Consider the following 25182-nt stretch of genomic DNA (forward strand, 5'->3'; position numbering starts at 1 on the left):
TCCCCCGATGATTCTTCAATCTCTTGGGAAGAGTCACCCTACGCGCCAGTCTTATTTTGCCTTTTTTTATTTTCCACGGCTGAAATTCTCTCACGTGACCTCTGCGAGAGCTTAAAAACAAAACGGTTCAAGAATCGCATGCGACGACGCATTTGAAGAGAGAATCGGAACTCTTTCCACCCTTATGGATCATTACATTCACTGAAGCTATTATTTAAAATTTCGGATCCAGATCCGATGTCTTCCGCGACTTTGGATCCGATGTATCCGATGAAGGGCAATATCCGCGGATATTTGGATCCGAGGTATCCGATCCGACCATTCCTAAAATAACAATAGCCGTGGTGGCTACATTGTCGTTTGGCCGCGGTGGCCAAACAATAATGTAGCGTTCATTGCGTCCATACATACCAGAGCAGGCTGGCGGGTGCGCGGTGGCGGCCGAACGCAACCTGTCGAGTCCGCCCGGAGACCGCGGCGGCTTGTGCCGAGCAAGTTTCAACCTTCTCAAGGGTTGAATTGATGAAACTGGGCTATATAAACGTGAATGTGTCTAAATTTTTTATTATTGACGCGGACGCGTGTTAGTCTAAAAATTTTATGTAAAAAAAACCGCTCTCTGCGCGTATTTATATGAAACTTTTTTTCATAGGTGAACTCGCTCTCTGCACGTTTTTATTATCATCAGACTTCAAATATCATTAGAAAATATAAAATAAAATATTTCGAACTATTATGCGTTAAACTGGTGGTGCAGATGAATTCTCCGATGATGATTCATAATCGCAATAATTTGTCGCCGTGACCAGCGGTTATTAAAAGAACGAAAAACGTATGCATTGCTTCCCGATCCCGTGGTTTCCAATTTTATTTCTCTGAGAGTTGCTCATGAACACGCGCCATTTCAGGGTTCGTTAGTTTGTCGCTCTTGTCGACATATTCATGTTTCCGAGGCCTCTCAGGTATGTTCGTCGCAGCACCCGCGTGCCGGGCGTATCCTCCGCGCGGGCAAGGCTGACACCGCGGCTGCTTGGGTGTGAGGCAGCCTTTATGCCCCAAGCTTATAGTTTATGCTCAAAACATTTATCTTCCTGGAATCGATGGAATCGGAATCGACTTTAGGCGATCGATTCTCGATTCCGATTCCATGCCCGGGAATCGGTGGAATCGAGAATCGACATTTGGAATCGACTCATCCCTAATAAAAATGACTGCAATTAAAAGTATGTATACTCAACTGGGAACATCCTTAATCAACATCAGGAATAATAGAAGTAGACATACTTCAAATCCTTCAAAAAACTGGCATGATGGAACTGCATATGTTATATGATCAGATCCTTTTTCATCATCTCTATCTCGAATGCCTAGAATCACATTTCAACAGAAATTGTGGAAATCAAAAATAACCATGTGAGAAACAAAATTATACAGAGAAACGTAGAGTACATAGTATGTAAAAACTATCCATTTAAAGCTTACATAGTTAATCGTAGATCACATCAGTTGATGCAGGCTTGACTGTTCCTGCCAGCGTCACAGGGGTGGAGAGCATCACCAACATACCCTGCCACTTGCATTGTGAATGATATGTACATATAATGCAAACATGAAAAAAAAATCCAAAATACCTGATACAAACAGCATTAGACATGCCATTTTAAAAACCCTCAATAGGAAAAAAAAATTTCGGTAGTACAATGCATAAAAAATTACAATGAAGTACTTAATAATCAATGTGTACCATGAGAACAGGTGTTACGTGAGATGATTACAATAGCCGTCAGTATTAAACAGGATGCAAGCCAGAACCGAAGATGATAAAAATTTAGTTGGATTGAAAAATGATCACTTCAACAATCCAAAGAAAATTTACTCCTTTGAGGCAGTTAAGTGATCTTGCTCCAAGAAATTGCTATGAACATGTAATTAAAAGGGCCCCTCAAAGCATATCACAATCACACTTAGCCGTGGCACATGTCCACTCAAAGCAGGTCAAACAATGCATGATTCAATGTGAAATAGCCACTCCTAACTCAAGAATGCATTATCTCAAGTTCTCTTAGGCCTAACGAGAATGCTAAAACTGCAATTTTCTTATCACAACAGCCCCAAACATTGCACAACAATGACAGAAAACAGAATTTAATACCATAACCGATTACTTCAACTGGGACAGAGTATTTAAAGGATGCCAAATGGCAACCGGAAATTTCCATAGTTGGGTGAGTGTTAAAAGATGGAGATCGGGGCTCAGGAATTCTAGAGGCTATTTTAGTAACTTGAAAGTTGCTATCACTATGAAATGTTATCAGATAAAAACCCCTGCCTTGATAAAAGATGCATAGCTGCTCATTGTGCGAGAAACCAGAGGGTTGTGCGAAGGGGAGATCCCTCGGGGAGAGCCAGGGCCCATTTGCGAAGGCCCGTGAGCACCACCGAGCACGTCACCAGCACAGCCCCCGAGATGCTGTATCGGTTGGGAACTTCACGGAAAAAGGCTACCTGCAGTCAAACAAAGCACAAGGCCATTAGGGGGCAACCCAGGAATTGAATCATTTAGAAAACTGACACTGGCAGTTGCAAACACACACAATGTAGTCCACCCATCCAAGGCCATAGCTAGAAAATATTTTTGGGGGGTTTATGGAATAGTAGACAAACATAAAATATGCATATTTATTATAAACCCTTAAAGGAAAATATAAAAATATTATTATAAAATTTAATTTAGCCTTCTAGCTTTTTTTTGCAGCGAACAAATGAATTGACTCCTCAGTGTCGATGTCAATTCTGCGGTCCCTCAGGAGGTTCATAAGTCACTCACTTCTCCACTAATTTACAGCACTATTATTTCACACACTGCACTACAACTACACACACTTCACCTACAAATTCGCTTAGATAATTATTGACTTGAGTCGCATTGGACTACTAGATGTCCCTGCGTCGCTATTGTAGCCGTTGCCGTTTGGCTCGGTTCATGATGTAGTAAAGAGGCATTTACGAGGTAGGGAAGGCTTGCGTAAATTATGAAGGGTCGAATAAATATTGTAAAGTGTTATTTAATTTTATGTAAATGCTCATGTAATTTTGTATGAATGTGTGTGTGAATGTGAAGTGATGAATGAATGCCTAGATTTTGTATTTTCCCATCCCCCATCCCTCCCACGATTCTTCCGTCTACGAAGTGGAAAATTCCGGTGCCTACGTGATACGTGGCATGTTTCTCCCCACCCCACTGTGAAGCCGGAACACCTGCGTACAGAGATGATGAAATCCTCCAACCCCGCCCTCCACAGAAAACCACCCCCCCTCCCCTACGGAAGAATAGCCAAAAAAACCCGATGCCTGGGGTTTTTCCATCCACCCATCCCCCTCCCAGAAAGTGGCTATATAAGCGGAGCGGACGACATGAGGAGAGAGGATTCTGCTGGAGACATCGGCCGGAGGCTCTGCCGGATTAGGAACCAGGTCTGTGAGGAGAGAGAAAGAAAGGGAGGCAGCACAACGTGGAAAAAGACGAGAGGATTGAACGGCGGTGACTTTGGAAAGAGGAGATAAGAAGGAATCTTCCTAGCACGCGCAGCAGAAGACGTCGATCCACGGCGCCAACACAGGAGTTCTCTCATCCCACAACGATTCTAGTCGCTGTATCGAGCCAGCCGAGGAAATCTTCTCCACCAGCAAATCAGCGAGAGTGTTAAGTACTCCAGCCACCAATATCCCCAAATTTTCAACAGAATCAGAAGAGCCCCACTCCCCATTCCCCTCTTTCTTCCATTCAAGCGAAGAAGAACAGTGATATTCTCCCGTACATTTTTTTAATATTTTTTTTGAAGTTCCCCCGTGTCCCCGTGTGTGTGTGTATGATTAATGGTAGTTAGTAAGACAACAAGAGATTATTTGGAATTGGCGATTGTCATTTATCAAGCATTTTTATAATATTTCACGCCAACAATTGTGATCAGGGTTTATTTTCTTTTTTTGTCATTTATTAATTGATGTTATTAGGTTCAGAACTGGCCAGTAGCAGTAATTTAATTTGTGGTATTCAAAGAGTTATTCATTTATGTATTTTGTGGAACATTTCCTATTTAAAGTGATAATTAAACGTGTTGTTGGAACTGTAAACTGTTACGTAAGCCTTCATTATTTCGTACGCGCCAGCCTCCATTCAGCAAGTGAACCTACCCCAGCTTATCTTTCCATTTCCTTTTCTCCCCCTCCCCCTCCATTTCCCCTAGCCATCGAACCACGGCCCGCTCACCTTGAGCAATCCCTCCAAGCTATCCTCCCCCACCCCTCTGAAAGTGGAACCCGGACGGGACGACGGACGGGCGGGTTACACTATATAATATTGTCGTGTGAGCACCAAGCGAGCATAAAGGAGCTGTTTAATTTTTTTTCATTTTGGGGGGGGAATCAATCCCCCTTGATCCCCCCCCCCTGGCTACGGCCTTGCACCCATCACTAAGTTCAGCTAACAACAAAGTTCAAGCCGTTCCCTATCAAAAAAGAGACCTTCCACTTCCAAAGAGGAAATTTCACTTCAAATTAATGTTTGTAGTCCAGCATTACCATGGTAGATGAAAAAATAGTGCATCTACCATTATTCTGTTTTCTACCCATGGCCAATTATGCCTCCCTGGTAGAGGGAGGCAAAGTGCAGGCCATACATTCAAATTCCTAGAGGTGCTGTTGTGGTGGTCGAAGTAACAAAATTACATCTTAATGCTCCACAACTTGATGGGGCCTATTCCGTGCACGTCAGCGAAAACAGGGTTCCCACTCTACCTAAATAATGAAATTCACGGTTTTTTCAGGTTTTCACGGTCTCAATGTCGTCAAATTTATGGTCCGTTTATAAGTGAAAAATAGGACAATCACTGGCCGTATATTAACTAAAAATTAACGTATGCGACATATGCCATTTGTACGAGACATATAATATAAACGCAGCAATGAAAAGTGATATCTGTAATGACGTCAATGTTTGGAAAATTCAGGGCCAACTTCAGGCCCAACCCAACCGCGCTCTTGCCCGGATGCCGAATACCATGGCCTCCTTTAATATGCGAATGCCCTTAGGACCTTCTTCCGTCTGAACACCGGAAGTCCTTTTTTAATTCCTCATGCCTCCGAGAGATTGTTTTTTGCGCACGTTGTTATTACCGCACAGTAACCAAATCTCCCTTACCCAATCTTTCTGAGATCGCCGAAAATATTTATAAAAATTGATTATAGAATGTAAAAAATACAAAAAATCAATTTCATATAATTACAGTGGAACCTCTATCTATCATTTTTCAGGGGGATGGACGAAAAAAAATGATGAATGCGGGAAAACGATCGATGCAGGAATGTTTGGATAGGTTGCCTATGTCCCAGGAAACGCAGGATTTTGGCACGTAATTATGACATTTGTTAAAGGATTCAAAGAAAATTTTAGCCAATTACAGGAATACTAGTACTTTATCGAGACACTTAGGTCATATTGTGGATTCGAATAATATCTCTTTCAAATATCCTTAAGGAACATGCCACCTCACTAAAAATATTTGCTCTCCACTCGGCATTAACCCTGCTATTATGGATTTCTCTCTGATGTAAAAATCCATGAAACGCCATTTCCAGTACACGTATTCACGAGAGCAATATGCATGTTATGCCTAAAACAACCGCTTTCGCCGGCACAGTGATTGGTTGTGAGATGGATCATATAGGCCAAAAATAGTCAATTATTTGTAATGTTCCTGTCTAATAAATATATTTTTCGTGTAATTTAGGCCATGTGTGAACAATGTTGAGTTAATCGTCAGCGGCACGCCCGCCTGAGCCTCGGCTTCATCCCACTTCTTGTTTTCACCTGGTAGCTCGCTCTACCCCCCCCCCCCCCCTCCCCCACGTCATGTGCTCGCGGACAGCCCGAGGCGTTCTCCAATGTTCACGCGCTTCTATCCTGGATGCTTTTCTTCATATTCAATTATTTTCAGCCCATCTTTTGAGGTACTCACTTGTTTTTTCGGAAGGGCGATGGTCCGAAGACGGATAAAAATAAAACTAAAAAAATGAAACCTTACTTTATTAAACCCACACGAAAAACCCTCATTAGTTTGAAGTCAACCCACCCTAGAAAGTACGGAACCACTCGTGCGAGGTGAAGTTCGGAACTGATGCTATCGCGTACGTCTTACGCAGAACTCACTGCAGAGGGTGAAGCATAAACACATGACTGCGCCATGAAATTTTTTGTTCTTAAGAGAAGGCAACTTACACATTCTTTTCTAATTTTCGTAGCGCCAGATGAGTAGATGAATCCGTATTGTTAGTAGGGAGAAACAAAATATCTTGAGAAGATATCCCTTCCTCAGTAACTCTTACAACTGAGACTTATAGTATAACACGTAAATTGATAACTGATAATAACCTGATATCCTGTTTTCGGAAAAATGCCACATCAACTGCCAAAAAGCTCAGGTACGAGGATATCGAGTTTCCCCAGAAATCATAATTGTATTTTTCTGACTATTTTCTTGTTTTAAATGCTTATACCATTTTCCCGAACTGAAGGCGGCTGGGTGGAAAATAGAAAGTAGCCAATGGGAAGCACTGCCCCTTCCACCTCTCCGTTCCCCTCCATCCCCATCCCTTTTCCCCTCCGCTCCCGTCCATCCGGTCGACCAGTGTTGCCAGCCTTGGGAGTAACGGTACTTTCGGGGGCAGCAGAACGAGCGCTCGGCGATCTCCAAAGATTCGGCTTGACAACACTGCCAGCTGGAGAGCGATGTGCACTCAACGGAGTTCGGAGAGAGACTGCGGGCTCTTGCGCACTTTCTCCTGTCGCTCTTCTGTGATTGGCTAGAAGAGTGGGTGGGTTGCGAGCACGCTCAAGGTCAGCCGCCTTCAGTTCGGGAAAATGGTATAAATAACGTTAGAAATACGTCGTGTTTGGTCTCATTCTTTTTAGAATTTCGTGCACTTTACAAATATTTCAATCTAATAGAAGTATAATGCCAATTGCCGAAATTCATTGTTAGACACCTTTTGGGCTAGTAGGTGATTCATGCAGCAGTTGACCTCCAGAAACTGAACTGGGAACTTTGAAGCAGTTAGGCAGAAAAAGGTCAGTGGGTGAGAAAAGGGGGGGCGCGAAACACGTTTCTATTGTTCTCGTGTAACTTGATATTTTTTTCGAAGATAAGGTCTTCGTAATACGATCCATGCGTGAGCTGAGACCTTTTTTTATTTAGGAGAAGAGGAAAGCTTCAGAGGGGGGGAGGCGAGTTCTGAGTGGAGGGGGATAGCGGATCTTGGGAAATGCACTAATGTTACTATCCCACGGCACTCAGCTTCTCCCGATAGTAATTCAAACTCCTGGGGATGTCTGTCGTTATTAGCCACAAACAACACTTTGTAAACACTTCGTCTCATTTTCGTTAAATGATGGATGCGGGAAAATTATACGACAGGACCGCGATCTTCAAACGATCCAAACGAGGTGAGTGTAGTCTATTGAGAGCTATTGCCATAAATTGAAACCCTATTTGCCGTAGAAATGTTTCCTTAAGTAAAATTCCAATGGCAAACTCATATTTCTAAGCATATGGCATATGCCCTAATTTCGTGTGGGAACCGAACTTCTAGTTACAAATCAGATAATTTTCGTAAATGGTTCATTTTGGGTCCATTAGCAATGCAAATTATTTCATTCGTCCTTTTTCAAATACAAGTCCATCCCAAGCTATCACTGAAATTGAAACGCTTAGACAAAATAACAGACTTCTGCCATTAAAATGGAAAATATCGGTCAATGTGTTGTCACATAGTACGGACCAATTACTACACTTCGAATATTCGTGTGTAGAGAAATGCGTAGACTAAGAGTCTGCGCGTGCCTGACCATGAAACATGATTAACATATCAAATTTGATCAGTAAATCGCAGTATTACTATCAAGATTGAGATATTTTTAAGGTTTCATGGCGAAATTCACGGCTTTTTCCAGGTTTTTTCACGGTGGACGAAATTCATGGCTTATTCACCGTTTTAAGGTTTTCATGGTTGAGTGGGAACCCTGGAAAAGCATAAGTTATAGCTAAGAAAATGAAGGGAGGGAAAGACACACCAATAAACACATTGTCAGACAAATAACAAGTGTTTCCGATCCAAGTATCTCTCCAACTTTTACAAGAATTCCCAGACCAATCCCAGACTTCGCCTGGAGTTCACAGCACACAGTTTTAATGCACATAGAAACCCATTTGATTATAGCAGATATGCATACTAAGTGAACTGCCCGCAAAAATACACACAAAATATACTCTTGCCAGAAATATTACATTTACCGTCCTCCATGTAAAACTAAATTATGCCTCAAGTGATGAAAGAAAACTTTAGCATTAGGCTCGAATTCAATAATCACTAGAGGGGACAAAAAATTCGTCACCATGATGATAAAGAATTTGCAAAGCTTACATAAAAACAAACAAATCAACACAGTAGCCTTCGCCATATAAAAGGTATGAATGACATGAAAGTTAATAACAGTCACAATGCGCATTTTGGATGCCAAGACTGTCCAAAATCTCTAAATGGAAACTCCAAATGTTTGCGTAAACCCCTCAAATTTTCTGATAAGTTTTACTATATACAGCAAAATGTGGTGGAACAGCAATGAATGCAGATAAAATACAGAGGAACTAGGTTAGTACGTTCCTCCTTAGTAGGTTTTCCTCCTTAGTATGGCGATTTCTCTGGGTCCCACTACCCATCCGAACAAAATACAGGTAAAAGTATTTGGTCAGTACGTTTGAAAAAGTTGTGCTTTCCTGTTTAGTACGCTCAATTGCTTACCATGACACAATCTGCAATTCGTTCTCTACTATCTTCTTAATGGTTGTAAACCTCCAAATTCATGATTTAATTCATTATTATCAGCCATTGCCATTCAATCCACTTTCAATCATTCCACATCTCTCTTCCTATGGCCGTGATTTATCCAATGCATTTCTCAATTCTTGCGACGCTATGAATAATACATGTAACTGTCTTGGGGAAATCTATGAAACATTGTGATTTCTATTCACATGGTATTGTTTTTCAATGTAGAGCTCATTTCTCGATTTTAAATGTGAAAAGAGTTCAGGAAGGCGATTCTATGAGAACTACCAATAGCAATTGTAATTATGACAACTTTTCCACAGATTGCAATTACCCAAACTGCTATTATTTTCTTTCCTCGTTAGCACGTTTGCCTGGTTAGTACATTTATTTTTTTCTGGTTCCTTCAGAAACGTACTGAACAAGTTCTACTGTAATATTAATTAAACTACACAATCCTTTTAATGGTATAAGTTTAACGCTATGCCAAAAACCCACTGCAACTTCTGCCATCAAGTAGAGTGGAGAGTAAATAAGTTTTATTTTATTTCTATTCCCTGTGAGATAAACTCAAAACAGCAAGTATTTTATAAGCAATTTAAATAAATTAAAGCCAAAACTGCATTGCTCCAGGTTAAATTGTTTTCATGTAGTTTAAGTTCATTAATCCCTAGACAGAACGAAAAAGGATTCTTGTGCACTATTGCACAGGGTTGTGCTTGAGGATGACCAGGTAAGTCAAAACGGGTTGCAGTTATATTTTTTGTGGAATAACAAAGTTCTTGTTTATACTTATTTAAAATGTTAAGCATATTCCACAAAGTTTTGCCAAACGCAAGATGAACTGATGAAATCAATTGGGCAAGAATTAGTTGTTTCACTTGTTTGCTTAATTTTCTTTTGATGTTATATTCAGTCGATTCTCGCTTATGCCCGCAAGGAAGCGGCAATCTGATGTATGATTATGTACTTACGATTATTTGCTGTTCTCATTAAATTTGTGTTAAAAAAAGAAGGATTTGTAGAAGGCTCTCGTTCTTTCAAGCGCACCTATCACCAAGAGGCCACTCATACGTTCCTTACCCTTCTCGCGCACCCCGTCCCCTTTCCCTCCCAAAGAAAAAAAATCCCTTCCCCTTTTCTAGTCCACCCCAATCCCTCCCACTCTCCCCTTGACCCATGACGAGAGGTCACAATAAGGGTATTCAATAGAGATGTGCGAATAGTATCCGCGAATACTCGAATACCTCGAATACTAGAAAGTATTCGATATTCGAGGTCTCGAATAGTTATGCGAAAAGAACCGCCTCGAATACCTCGAATACTGTGAATTTCGCGTCGTACACTGTCACACGCACGTCATTGGTAGTTGACTCGGAAAAATGTACAGAACTCTAGTCTTTTAGTGCATGCAGCGCCGTTATAGGCAAGTTGACGAACTACATCAAATTCGCGGGTCAGAGTGGTGAAAAGAGTTCGACGTGGGGAACCTAAATTGATCAGGGTGAAAAAATCCTAAAATCCCCGGTTTCCCCCACCAGGAAACTCCAGTGCCGTGGGATTGTAACATCGGCGCATTTCCCACGATCTGCTATCCCCCTCCATTCAGCATTCGCCTCACCCACTCTGAAGCTTTCATCTTCTCCGAAATCAAACAAAAGGTCCTTGCTCGGGCAGGGGTCGTATTACGAAGACCTTAGCTTCGAAAAAAATATCAAATTACACGAGAACAATAAAGACGTGTCTCACGCCCCCCTTTTCTAACCCACTGACCTTTTTCTGCCTACCTGCTTCGAAGTTCCCCATTTCTGGAGCTCAACTGCTGCATGAGTACCGTGGGATAGTAACATTAGCGCATTTCCCAAGATCCGCTATCCCCCTCTGAGGCTTTCCTCTTCTCCGAAATAAAAAAGATCACAGCTAGCGCAGGGATCAAATTACGAAGACCTTAGCTTCGAAAAAAGTATCAAGTTACGCGAGAAAAATAAAAACGTGTCTCGTGCCCACCCCCTTTTCGCACCCACTGACCTTTTTCTACCTACCTGCTTCGAATTTCCCCCTTTCTGGAGGTCAACTGCTGCATGAGTCATCTACTAGCCCGAAAGGTGTCTAACAATGACTTTCGGCAATTATTATTACACCTTTATTGGATTGAAAAATTAGTAACGTGCGCGTAATTTAAAAAAGAACAAGACCAAACGCGACGCATTTCTGACTTTATTTAAGCATTTTACGCGAGGAAATAAATGTCAAAGTAGGACGGAGGCTTGGCATTCCGGCGAGACTCGATATGAGCAGCAGAGCTTCTCGGAAGTTGATGCGGTATTTTTTTCCGAAAACATATATCAAGTTACAATTTATGAGTGGTGCTATTTATCTTTATTGTTACAGTCCCAGACGAAGGAATATATTCCCAGGATATTTGGTTTCTCCCTGATAGCAATTCCAATTCATCTTCTTATCTCGTGATAACTCCCAAAGATGGACTGAAAATAATTGAAGAAAATCCGGTGGAGAAGAGCTTGTATTTTACAAAATGCCTCAGATTGTCAGCTAGCACTTGGCAGCAGGAGTGGGGGTAAAGCGATGTGAGTTGAATTAATTATATGCCCAATTGTTTCCATAAAATTAAAATATTCCATTAATCAGCTACATTCCTGTTCGAATCCTTTAAAGGAAATCAAAATTACTCCCCAAAATCTTGTGTTGCCTGCTGCATAGGCAACCGAGTCAAACATTCCAGTATTCATCGTTTAGTATTCGAGGTATTCGAATATTCGAGCAATGATTTAATATTCGAATTCGATATTCGAGTTCGAGAAATTTGCTATTCAACCCATCTCTAGTATTCAAGTAATCAAGGTTCACACGATTCACCGCCTCACCTGCCAAATAAAGGCAAAAACAATGTCAGCAGAGCGAGCAATGGCCACAGGGCCAGCCTGCTCGATCTGCAGAGCCACGGTGAGAAGTATCTGGCCACCAAAGGAGAAAGCAGCAAGCGCCACCACAAGCAGTCGGTCCCAACCACAGCGCGGGATGCACAGCTCCCCCAGCAACCAGCTCGTGCCAATCGTCTGCACCAGGGCAAACGTTCCAAAGTTGGCCATGATGACGGAGAAATGGAGACCTGCACAGGGAAAAAGGAAGAGAGACAGTTGGTAGAATAGAAATTTACCATCCTTGGGCTTCTTCAACCATGTAAAATGAACATGCAGGAAATAACACATCCCTTTCTAATAAAACTTAAAGCAAAAACTGAAAACCATTAGAAAGAAATTGGTTCACAAATTCTATCAATCAAATTATCTCAGTGGAGAACAATATGTATCACACCTTAGTTCAGTTAAAAAATGTCTCCATAATTTAAACTTGTAATAAATTAACTGTTCGGAAATTTCTAGAACAGACTTATATCAACTGATTTTAATATATTTAAATCAAGTGATTCTAATCACCATAAAAACCGTGATTTAGATCAATCAAACTTGCTTATTAGTGTCAAACTGTGTGAAAAACCCACAGAGAAAAAATCATTCATCTTGACTGGGTTCGTATCTCGGTCAAGGCGAATGATTTTTTTCTCTGTGGGTTTTTCGCACAATTTGTGCATTGCGGGTGACTCCCATAAAGTTATCACCGCAGCTAGTCCCGGTATACTTAAATTGGTGTAAAGTGCAAAAGGAATGAGTACTGGAAGATCCTTTAAATCCAACTCCCATCCACAAAAGTATATATCAAGAGCTATGACAGGCCAATAATTCATCCGAATTGGGTGAATCCACAATTTTGGTGAAAATACTCCATTTGCACCAATTTCTCCATGTTTCCGGTGCAACCGCGTGGGTTAGTTGGTGATGACAGCAGTTTCGCTGGCACTGCTGCCAGCGTCTTCAGGTCGAAGATGAAACTGTTGTCATCACCAACAAACCCACGCGGTTGCACCGGAAACATGGAGAAATTGGAACCTGAACACCGCAGAAACCTACGTAGTCACTCCATTTGCACATTTATTTTGGGTGACAACTTGAACAGGAGCTGAAATCCTATGCTGACTTCTCCATACTACTTCAAGTCTCAAAACATTACACACATTTTACCGAATATCAATGTCCTCATAATTATTAAAAAGTAGATTGTCCGATGCCAGAATTTAGCTACACAATAAAATTAATTAAAATCACAAATTTCATTGAAATGAATTCCTGTGGGAATTAATGTGAAGTGGGGATGAGGTCTTACCTTTCAGTGCTCGCAATAAGACGTAAGCATTAGCACCAAAGAGGGTGGCAGCAAAGGCGGCCGCAGCACCCCAGGCCGTGTGGTCACTCATTGGGTCGCCATCGGCATGCGCTCCCAGGGGTGGTTCATCCGCTCCAAAGAGGAAGGGGGGCCTTGTGATAAGGGCGACGCCCACCAGCGTCAGGCAGATGGTGAACGCGTGGAACAGGCCACATGGCTCCTGCCAAAGACACAATGCACAACAATCAACAATGACAACAACAGCTGCTACTGCATACACATTAGCGGATTCAATGGACCATAAAATCTTCTATGAATCATGGCATTGCTTCGCAGTGTCACAATACACACATCTCAAGGTCTAAGTACTTGGCAGCACATTTTCTCTACATGCATTTTTTTTCCCTTAACTGTGTATACAGTAGAACACTAATTTTATAAAGTTAAAGGGACCCAAATTTCTATAGCTTGTTAATTAGAGGTTTGTTTTGTAAAAGGTAGTTTGTTTTTGTGTGTTGCTGGTTGTATACATTTCTCGCAAGGCAGGTGTGTGATTGTCCTAAACAATACCACCTTACTCATTTTCTATGGTCAGTATTTACATAACATGGGACAACATTCCTAAATTCAAAGTGACACCTAGACGTTCTTGCAGTGGTAAAAGTTAAAAACTGTCAACAACTACGATTGAATTTTTAAATAACCATCTAGACATTAATCAAGACACGGAAGCTAAAGAGGATAAGTTAAATTGAGTGAAGTACCACTTCACCATATAGATAAGTGGCACTTCACTCACTTCACCTGATAAGCTGCCACTGCCACAACCTGGGATACAGTCTATAGTGAACCCAAAGGATCCCCCAAAATTCTTATCTTTGACTTTACAAATATATAGAATATAAATACTACAATATTCAAAAACATTTTTCAAAACAATACTTGGATAAAAACTGAGTAATTAACCAACAGACACTGGTGGAAAACATGAATACCAAAATCATCCAAGAATAAAAATATTTTTTTTAAGTGATGTAGCATTGTGGCCCCACATAATTGTAATTCAAGATTATTTTTTAAAAACAACTTAAATATTTCCATTTGTCAACACTTAGTGTTCCACAAACTTAGCATAAACAGGTTCCTGGCATTGCCATAACAAATCTTGTTGAAGTACTATCGTAACCACCTGAACATAAATTTCATTTTCAATTCATACGATTTTGTTCTTTCCTGGCATGTGATTCTGGTGAAATCTTCCCAGGTTTTCCACTGGGTAAGTTTCTAGAAGGCCAACGAAACGTCAGCCAACAAGCAACCCACTTAGAGGAAAACCAAAGAAGATTTCATTCAGTTCATTTGTATTCTTAGAATCTGCAAGTTTGAACAAAATTACGCCATGAAATTTATCAATTAGCAATCATTTTATTTGATTCATCAGATGACTCTCGGTCTGTCTTAACTAAAAAACATTTACGAGATTAAACCAAGAGGTCACACGTTCATACCTTCAAAAACACTCGAGCAAAGATAGAGACAAAGACAGGCACACTGAAGACAACTACAGACGCATCAGCCAGGGGCATGTGGCGGAAAGCGTAGAAGCTGAGCATGAGGCCCGTGGTCCCAGCAAAGGAGCGGGCCAGCAGCGTGAGACGGGAGCCCCGAGGAAAGGGCGGCTCGTGCCGTGCCACCACTATGGGCACGGCAGGAAGAAGCACTCCCACAAAGCGGCACGCAGCCAGCTCCATCGGCGGCACCGACACCAGCCCCTTCACAATCACCGAGCACAGCGAGAAGAACAGGGACGAGGCAGTGGCGAGCAGAAGGCCCAGGTATGGAGGCGCCCTGCATCCACAGCACCACCCCTTGCTGCCACCACCACTCGGCCGACGGCCCCTGCAAACAGCAACGTAGACATGTGATGGCAACACCCTCATGCTACTACTGCCAGAGCTTAAGTATACTAACAGAATCACTGCAGTCAGTTCTGTGATCTCAATTTATACACACCTTAAAATGAACAGCAAAGTATGAATTTATCTAGGGGTCGACACTCGGAAACAACATAAAAGACAGCCGAAGTTTCGCGGCCCCAATTCATCAGATGGCTAACATTTTCTTACCCAGCACCAACCCATAGAAAGTTTCATACATGTTATTTATCAGGAAAGTATTAAATCATGCAAAACTGCCAAGTGTTCACCTCATCATTAATTGCCACAAACTCCATGAAGGTGTGTTCAAAAACTATAAAAATCATGTATTCCTAGTCCATTGCAAACTTAGTAAATTATCCTACTGGTCAGTCACATTTATAAAATTCAACCCAAGAAGTCAACAATAGTGACAATCGCTCAGGTCCCAATGTCCCCAACTGATGAAAGCCATATTGCCACGTACTTGTCTCACAGTCTTTCAAGATCCTTTCCTGCATGCACATCCCTTGCACATTTGCTATTCCTCAATGAGTGCCTAGCCATCTCCATTTTACTTTCCCACTCCATCCTGCGTCAATGTCCCATTGGTTCCTGCCAAGCAGCACAATATTCCACACAAATATTTTCACAGACCTGCTGCTCAAAAGCTCAGTTCGCTATTCTACTAAGTGAGAATCCCATGTCATATGGAATAAATTATTTAATCATTACAGACTATCAAACTAAAGGTGGAATCTCATGGTAATTGCTTAGAACTGAGTTTAAAGGGCTTCAGAAATCAACGCGTGTGACCTCGACATGCCATATCAGATGTTGTGGGTGCAATCACACCAGCAACAACTGGGGAGAGCAAGTACTCCTGTACGTTTATTGATGACCACTCGCACTTTGCGTGGGCAACCCCAATCCAGATGAAGGGGAGGTATTTGAAACATTTCAAAGACACCCCAGCCGAGTGGAACCGGACAGAGGGGGAAAAATTAAGGAGTTCCAATCCCACAATAGGAGGAAATGTAATGGTTCTTCCTTACAGGGCATCTCAAAAAAGGTTGAAATCTTCAAAGGCGATCAGTTCCATGCATGCCAAATCAGAAAGGTAAGACTGAGCTTTGACCAATTTGGTGGAGCACAGCATACAATGTTATGAGAGGGATTCAGACAGTAGGTAATGGTTATCACGAAACCAAACAAGCAGCCCCTGCAGCCATGTGTTCTGTGATCCTGTTATGAAGTAATAAGTTGTTTCCGCACCAGTTAAACCATGATTATGGCTTCAAGATAGTGCAGTCGGGAAAATGAGCCGACAAAAGCACATTAATCAGATATTTCTCGAGGTAGGAGGTCTCGTGGCTAAGTTTAAAGTCACCAAGCAGTAGGAAACCAAAATGTGAGAGGAGAAAGGCCACTTGAATTCTGCTCAGAATTACAGCTAGTGATTGCCAACACATTATACAAGAATCCCTTGTAAAAAAGATGTGTGTGCAAAATTCCAAGAGACCTAAGATTTCAAATTGACTACATTCTAACAAAGCAACGACTCAGGAACCAGGTGAATGTCTGTAAAAGCTACCCCGAAGCAAATATCAACTATAGCTAAGCAAATAGCAATCATAACTAAGTTATGATGACATGTCACCAAGCATTTAAAAAACTGAAAAAAAATCTGTAAATAAACATCTGGCAGTCTGAAAAATTCTGAAAAATTGAAGGAGGCTAAACATCAAATACCATTTCAAAAAGCTATGGAGAACAAAATAGGAGAATATGCGACAGGAAATCAGTGGAAAAGACCTGGAAAATATCAGAAGTGGACTACCAGCAGTAGCTGAACTTCTTTGCAAAAGAATAGTAGCTGAATGCGATGGTGGTTGGCGTAACATGGTGAAACTCCTTCATGATGCACAAAGGTTAAGAAAAGACTTCGCTGTTTCACAAAATAAAATATATTTGCGACCGGTTTCGATACAGCGTATCATCATCTGGCAATTACAAGTATGCGAAGTCTTTTCTTAACCTTTGTGCAATAGTAGCTGAGAAAAAACCATGGATGAAGCAGGAAGTCTTAGATCTCATTGAAGAAAGAAGAAAGTACAGGAATGCAAAAAAAGAGGAAGGATGGAATACTTATAAGAGAATAAAAAAAGATATTGGCTGTAAAGTGAGGAAGGCTAAAGAAATGTGGGTGGAGAATATTTGTGAGGATGTAGAGAAAAATCTTGTTCATGGGACAGTAGAAGCCACCTATAAGATAATGAGGCACTACTTAAAAGGAAAGAGGCACGAGATGAAACACTGCATGAGGCAAAAATGGAGAACTGATGATTGAAAACGAAGACAAAGCAAAGAGATGGAAGGAAAATCTGAAAGAGTTGCACAACAGAAATAGTCTAAGATTTAAACCTAACAAAAAGAAGAGAAAGTGGATGAAGATGACACGGGAGGCCCAATTTTAAATCAGAATTTGATGTGGCACTTGCAGATAAATAAAGCATCTGTGACTGACTAATCAAAAATGCAGGACCAAAGACCTTGAACCAGCTGCGCAACATCCAAAGGGAATGTATCTCAAAGGTGGAATACCTAAGCACTTCAAGAGGAAAATTTTAATCCTGATTCCTACAAGAAAAAGAGCAGAGAACTGTGAACATTTTTAGGTCCATAAGCCTGGCAACACCCAAGTCAAAGATATTGACAAGGATCATCTAAGCACAGAAGAATAGAACAAAGAGTACTTGAATGACGACAAATTTGAATTCAGATAAATCAAAGGCACATGAGATGCAATGACAGCTCTAAGGTTGCTTGTAGAGAAGAGAATGGAAAAGAACAACCCCTTATTTTGCAATTGTAAACTTAGAGCAGGGATTTGACAACATGATTTGGAACTCAATGCTTACAATTGTAAAAGAAATTGGAGCTCTTTACAATGACAGGAGATTCATCCACAATTAATACAAAAACCAAATAGCGGCTATAAAATCAAGATTCAGCTGTGAAGAAGCAAGAATTAGGAAAGGAGAGAGATGAGGCTGTTGTCCCACACAATTTTCAACATCTACACCAAGAAAGCCATTGATGATATCAAAGAAAAGACAACAGGAGTAAATATTCATAGAGAAACAACTACAGTGAAACCTCGTTAAAGCGAGTACGGGCTACAGCGACACCCCCGATATAACGAGAGATAGCAGATGCACTGTCAATATACCCTATAATAAGCGTGTTAAAAAATTCGTTTTTACGAGACCCTTTTGGTGTTGGCTCTCGCCATAGCGAGGGTTTCACCGCCGGAAGACTTTCATCAAGACTCCTTAACCTCTGTAATTGCTAGCGATCTGTTAGAAATGAAGTTAATGGAGTGCTCAGTCTCAAATTTATGTGGTAAACTGTCGTTCGATAAATAAGTAGTTAATTTTAGTGAAAATATTGTGGCATTAGCATTCGCGAATGCTTCATCCTCTTTTGTGCCTCGGGCGGCAGTAAGCAGTCCGCAGCATACCCGCACGTCCGTGAGTTGCGTGAATAGAAAGCATTTGATGGCAGTCACCATGGCCAAAAAAACACCAAACACGTCTAAGCGAGAAAATAAAAATAAAGGAGTAATATGAGAATGCCGAAATTAATTTCTCTTCCTATTCGCTCTGTAAAATTAAAAAAACAAAAGCGCCCAAGGAATGCAGACCATGAAGAGTTATAAGGAGCTTTGTTCGGGTAGTTTTGCCCACTCAAATCTGCTAGAACTCCTGAGAAAGGGGCTACGCCTAAGCCTAAAGCGGAGTATTTCAGGGATAGATTGCGAATCGAGAATTTTAAGAGTGCAGAAGGTTGATTATACTAATGAGAAGCACCAAAGCGTTATCTCCCCTCATAATTGCTGGTGATGCCTGCGGTGTAAACCCGAAGTCGTGGAAGAAAGGACTCCGATCATAAGTATCTTTAGAAGTGTTCCCCGCGTCATATAACATAGACGAAACGGAACTTTTTTTACATACAACTCCCCGACAAAACCCTTGCAATATGAGGTATTTCTTGCAATGATGCCTCTAAAGGTAGGTAGTGTGCCTTAGCGATGATGTAGGATGTACGAAGCAATGATACTCTGCGTGAATTGTCCGGATGGACGTATTTATTCTCCGTTGCGGATTTACAAGGGTGAACTGTTCGCGTCAGTGGTCGGAGTCGTACTGGCGCTCTCTTTTGTCACGTGGGTAGCCGAGCATACCCTGGTGGCCGCTGGAAGAACTCACAGAACAACTAACTCTCGTTTGCAGTGCCGTGGTAAACTCGGTGTATTATTTCAAATATGTCGCGAGCGTAACACTCAAAAATAAACTTTTTTCAACAACGGCAATTGTAATCACATCATTTTTCAAGCTTAGCAAACTTTTTACCGTAGATGATGAAGATATTACATTATCTGATAGAATTAGTCTTCCAAGGCGGGAACGTTATACAACCTTCCACCGTTTTCGCCTGTAGAAACAAATGTAATGTGTTATTTCACTTCACTGCCGCTTAACGTACAGAAACAATAAACATACACCAATGGAAACATTTGAGGCATTAAATAACCGCGATACTGTTTTATCAGTTAATTTTTGAATTTTCAGTGGAAAATACCAAATTAATAGAATGATCACGTAAATGAACTAATTAAGTGCATAGAAAAATGCGGTGCGGTTGTGCATCGGCATAATGATTGGCGAAGCAATGCTTTGCATATACAAGAATTGCCATGAGAAAAAATTCCCCTGGACCGGGAATCGAACCACCGACCTTTGGCTTTCCCGGCCACTGCGCAGACCACTACGCTTTCCAGGTTCTTTAATTCCCATGGCAATTATACCGAGACTCCTGGTACTAGGTGTTAGTCAATTCTTGTATATTTCACCGCCGTTCACGCGGCAGGGTTTGAAATACATATTACACAATGCTTTGCATGATTTTTATTCTGTGTGGCGCTTATAAATTGTTTGAATAGTTAGTCGTTGTTTGAGTAAGGAAATTTAGTGATGCAAAAAACATCGCCTTTCGTCTGGATTTATGCTTACGTTTATCGGATAGATGTTTATCTGTCGCCGCACCACTCCTGTCCCTGTATATCTGTTCGCAACAGTATATTGGCTATTATTTGCTCCACCTCCGGTAAAGCGACAATTCGCTATAACGAGTGTTCATTAGTGCACCGTGGGGTGTCGTCATATCGAGGTTGCACTGTACTATGCTTCAATTTGCCGATGTCATTGCCGTCATAGCACAGACGGAGAAGGATTTGAAAAATATTCTGGTTAATTTTGTTAGGATAATGGGTAGACATCAGCTGAAAATAAGCATAAAGAATACTAAGATGTTAGTATGCAGCAAAAGAGAAGATGAACAATAAAATGGGGAAACAAAAACTGCATGAGGTGAATAAATTCCATTTTAAGGGAAGCAGAATTACTAGCGATTGAGTACCCTGTCGATTTCTGAAACAACAATGCCTGTTCGCTGTCCGTTTGAAGTCTGTTGATAGCCTGTTGGAGATTAGTGAACAGAGTATAAACAGCCAACGAACAATCTCGGGTCACTCATAAGTAGGAACAACTTACGAACAGCCTACCAACAGTTTGTACTCTGTTTGCAGCTTGTTCCTTAACAGGCAGGCAACAAGCATTTCGGGAACAATAGTGAACAAGCTTTTAACAGGCAGGGGCCGGTTGGTAGTATGTTTCACCGAACAGGGAATGAACAGACAACAGTGAACAAACACTAAACACCCTATCGATTTACGTAAAAATGATGCCTGTTCGCTGTCAGTTTGGAACCTTTTGGAGATTTTGAGAACAGATTATGAACAACGTACGAACAATTGTTTTAAGTTTCGGAATTTGGACAACAATTTGGATTAATCCAAATTTAATTGAGTACAAGGAAGTTTGATTGAATCCAAAGAAAATATCATCTACTTAAACAGTAATTATATACGGTTGAATTCATTATCACGATTACCATCAACCACGGATGACGGTTATTGAAGTGAGCATGCAAATTATATTAGCTATCTGCTCGGCTTACGCACGTTAAATACTTTACTTCGCCAATTACAGGCTGGGGCCGTATGTTTCAGCCAAAGAGTATGTACTCTGTGGTTTCAGCGGACTGGGAACGAACAGACAACAGTGAACGGACAGTCAACAGGCAAGGGCCGGTTCATAGTCCGTTTCACGGTACAGGGTACGAACAGAAAACAGTGAACAGCTAGTGAACAGGTTCTCAACAAGGACGGAAAGATAGCGTGGTGCTGCTACCTACCTATAGAAGATAGCAAACGCAAACAATGACGCCAATAACCGATACCGTTATCCGGACAGTTTACGAGCACATGGTCGACTGTGTTGTGGTGAAGTTGTTGGATGCGGAGAAAACAGTTATTTATTTGATTATTATTTAACCTGTGCTAAATGCCCGCAGTGACGAATTAAGTAATTCGTGCATCCATTCAGTGATAGTGAAAGTCGAAGTGATATTTGTTCTTGAGTGTGTTTATTTGATAATTTATTGTGTCTCTTAAGTTTTTGAGCAAGTACTGAGATTTGTATTGTATTTGTATTATGCGTATGTGCGTTACGTCGCCAATAAGAACCAACAAACATTGTCAGGGGACTGTCTTTCTTGTAGGTTTGTTTGTGAGAAGTGAAATCATCGTGTTCATAAATATTCTTTAAAGGCGTGTTTCTCTTTTAAAATCACACGTATTATATTGACATAGTGCAGAATCCGAGTTGTATTAATTTAAGGAAGTACATATTTCTTTGATGAAGGCATGTGAAATACTTGTTGATGTAGTGGTTGTTCTGTTAATGATGACAAAGCTTGCTTTTCTGCAACTATTCAAGATATTTATAACCAATGGAATATGTGGAAAAGCACAATAAAAGTTTTTCTTACAATCATTCAAATGAATTTCAACTTTTAATTCTATTTTAACATAAATCATCTCTTGTCTATTATGTCCAACTTAGCAACAGCGAAGAGTTAAGGAAAAAAGTATGCGCATAGGGAGAGAACAGACAAATAACCATCTTCCCACATTGTCACAGACAAGGAACAGACAAGGCGTTCCAATTTACATTCTACGAACAGTCGCCTGCCTGTTCTCTCTTGGTCAAGGAACAGGGAACAAACAACCTAAGAAAACAGGCAATGAACTGACAGCGCACAGTCCCCTGCCTGTTCATTGTCTGTGGTCCAACAGGTAAGGAACAGAGAATGCCGCTTTCTTAACAGGGAGGGAACAGACAAGTAACCGTTTTCTCACAGACAAGGAACAGACAAGGCGTTCCAATTTACATTCTACGAACAGTCGCCTGCCTGTTCTCTCTTGGTCAGGGAACAGGGAACGAACAGCCAACTGACAGACAATGAACAGACTTTATTGTTACAGAAATCGACAGGGTAAGAAAGAAATGATCAGTAGAATTGCCCAGACAAAGAGAGCATTAGATGAAAAGAAAGATGCACTTACTGCTGACAAACAAGCATAGAAGTAAGGAAACAATTTATCAGAACTTACTCTTGGGGTATACTTCTCTAGGGAATAGAGGCGTGGACTATGACAAGAGCAGAGAAATTGAGAGTGGAAACTTTAAAAATTTGGTGCTACAGAATAATGATGATCACAGAGATCAGCCAAATAATGAGGAAGTCCTAAGAAGAGCAGGAGAGAAGAGAGGCCTCATAAAAACCAAGTGATAAGAGGGCGAAACAACATAATCAGCCATATCTAGTGACAAAGTAGCCGGATGAAGGAAAAGTAGATGGCAATAACAGAAAAGGCAGACTTTGAATAATATATATATGGGACTGATGAAGAAGTGAAAGAGAAGAAATATGTATATGTATGTGAAATATGTAAGTGAAAAGAGTAGCTGACAGGAGAATTGAAAGGAGAACTGCATCAAACCAATCTTAAGATTTTTGACCGATGATCATGAAGAGATTTGCCTGCCATTGTAATTGTTACTCTCATTAGACCCCTTCAGATCCACCTTTCTTTTTGGTCGTAATCATACTGAGTAGTTATGAACAGTCCCCGATTTGGACAAGGCGATCATTCGGGGTTGAGTGACGATTCGAATTATAACAACTATCTACTAAGAGCAACTGTGAAGTTTAATAAAATGTCCCCCACATCAGGCACTCCAGTTCCATACCAGGTAGAGAACTGACCTGACCAATTTCAGATCTGATTTAATTTGGGAACCGGTATAACATTTTTCTGGAAGAAAAGTCATTTAATGGTATGTATGTTATCAATACATAACGATTTAATGGCTAGATTATAAAAAACTTGTAACACCGATGATAGTGTAAGCAAAAACTCACCTCCAATGAAGGCTGCCCATCATATGGAGATTTCCTTCCTCCATCTGCATATTGCTCTTGCTGCTACCAGCAGAATCACACAAAGACACGGGGCCCGCATTCAAGCTGCCACTTCGACTCGGCTCCATCACTAGCCTCTCCATTTCATACTCCTCTTCTTCCCCTCTACCGATCGCTGCTGAGCGCAGAGAGAGCAATACACGTTCACCCATACTTCCAGTCACATGCTCTCAAAAGTCTCCACAAATAAACCTGCAAAATTTTATCTGAAATTACAATTAACAAGAAAGCAAAAATCATCCAAAATATCCGTTTTAAAATTAGATGGCTGGTACATATCCGGTAGGCAGTATGTATCCCCTCTGCTAACATTGTAACAAATCATAAAATAAGGATGGGTTATGCTCAACAAAATTCTAATGGCTATAATCAGCAGCTACTATTTCGAAAATAAAGGAAGAATGGTACATTTCGTATTCAATCAAATAGGTGATAAACTCAAAGGGAATTCGTATTACGGCGACAAATCGTTGCCAAATCTCACCTCGAATTGAAAAATAATCCATATATGAAAACAAAAATAACTCCCGATTGTCATAAAAACTAACCGACAGGGTACAAATTATTGATACAATAACTACTGCTAGATATACACAATTTTAAAATATATGGCAAATCGAGGCCAAATGATGAGTGGATGTAAATTTTATTTATGATAAAGCACAAAAGGGGAAGCAAAATATACCCTGATGGATCTTCATAATTACTCTATAATGGTTAAGTTTCGCAAAATTTAACTCGAAAGTAAACTAATAAAACACAAAGACGTTTGTGATTATTCAAGACTACTACAACTACAAAAATACAACTGATCAATACATTTTCAACAATTACGATTTGCAGAAAAAGACATAATGAAATCACCAAAAAAAAACTCTACTTGTACACTAAAAATACTAAAGAATAACGTACCATTGAATATAAATAATCCTGTTCTACACTCCACACATCCTGCACTAGTTCTCGGTAAAATATTTTTCGGTTTTGCCTCTAGACGCTCATATGTTTTAGGTGCGTTATATGACGAATATGCTTTATATTTTAGTTTATCATTTCATAACTTTTGATCCCCCTCCATTGTATTAAATACAGTAAAAATATAGAGCCAAACCGTTATTTGAAGCGACTGTGTTTATAAACATTTCCACCCAGATGTTTGTTTACAGGGTTGACGGCCGGAATGAAAGTGTGCGTGATACTGAGCAATACTTGATTGCAAATTCTCCGATGTAGGATTCTAAGGAGTACCGCCAGAGCTGATTAGTCAACCCATAAATTGCTACATAATTGGCCAGTCGAGCCAGCTTCATAAACGGGCCAAAAATTAACTCAAAACTTGGCTTCTGTCAAACCCATACCTCGTCCTTTAATTTCAACCCTCTTGAGCAACCTATTATTCATTAGGTGTTTTCATTGATAAGGGACGTATTTAGTTGTCGTCCTTACTACTCACCTTATTCATAAGACCACAATCTAAATATGAAATTATTAATTACGTCTAATAGCAATTTCTTACTCTTGCTATTAATCTGGAACGGAAGACAGTCCATTGTCTCTTCTCATCCTGGTTATTTCATATTATATTTAAAAAGAATGATGTTAACCTGTTAAATTACGGAATTATGCATACTGAAGGCCCTAAGTGCATGAAAATTAGGGAAATATACTGTAATTATTAAGTCAAAAATAA

At 40.6% G+C, this 25182-nt stretch overlaps 1 protein-coding gene across 2 annotated transcripts; it reads right to left on the reverse strand.

Annotated features, from left to right (window-relative positions):
* Positions 1-1207: 1207 nt before the first annotated feature.
* Positions 1208-25145, reverse strand: LOC124155446 (solute carrier family 35 member G1-like). Of its 2 annotated transcripts, none has more exons than XM_046529264.1 (6): positions 24405-25145; positions 23433-23684; positions 14634-15024; positions 13126-13345; positions 11769-12013; positions 1208-2505 (listed from the first exon to the last, which is right to left on the reverse strand). In XM_046529264.1, the coding sequence occupies exons 2-6, from the start codon at positions 23642-23644 to the stop codon at positions 2353-2355; spliced, it is 1221 nt and encodes a 406-aa protein (XP_046385220.1). In that variant the 5' UTR covers positions 23645-23684; positions 24405-25145; the 3' UTR covers positions 1208-2352. The 2 variants fall into 2 exon arrangements, with proteins under 2 accessions (XP_046385220.1, XP_046385221.1); XM_046529265.1 differs by having other exon boundaries at positions 23433-23698.
* Positions 25146-25182: the final 37 nt, after the last annotated feature.

Source organism: Ischnura elegans, chromosome 3 (assembly GCF_921293095.1).
Source record: "Ischnura elegans chromosome 3, ioIscEleg1.1, whole genome shotgun sequence".
Classification (NCBI taxonomy): Eukaryota; Metazoa; Arthropoda; class Insecta; order Odonata; family Coenagrionidae; genus Ischnura; species Ischnura elegans.

Bases quoted from the DNA above. Each gene is read 5' to 3' on its own strand.
- LOC124155446 (XM_046529264.1), bottom strand. From the start codon at position 23,644: ATGGGTGAACGTGTATTGCTCTCTCTGCGCTCAGCAGCGATCGGTAGA. The intron at 15,025-23,432 runs GTGAGTTTTTGC...TGCTGTTTGCAG, and splicing joins ATGGGCAGCCTTCATTGGAG to GGGCCGTCGGCCGAGTGGTG. The intron at 12,014-13,125 runs GTAAGACCTCAT...TTCCCTGTGCAG, and splicing joins CTTATTGCGAGCACTGAAAG to GTCTCCATTTCTCCGTCATC.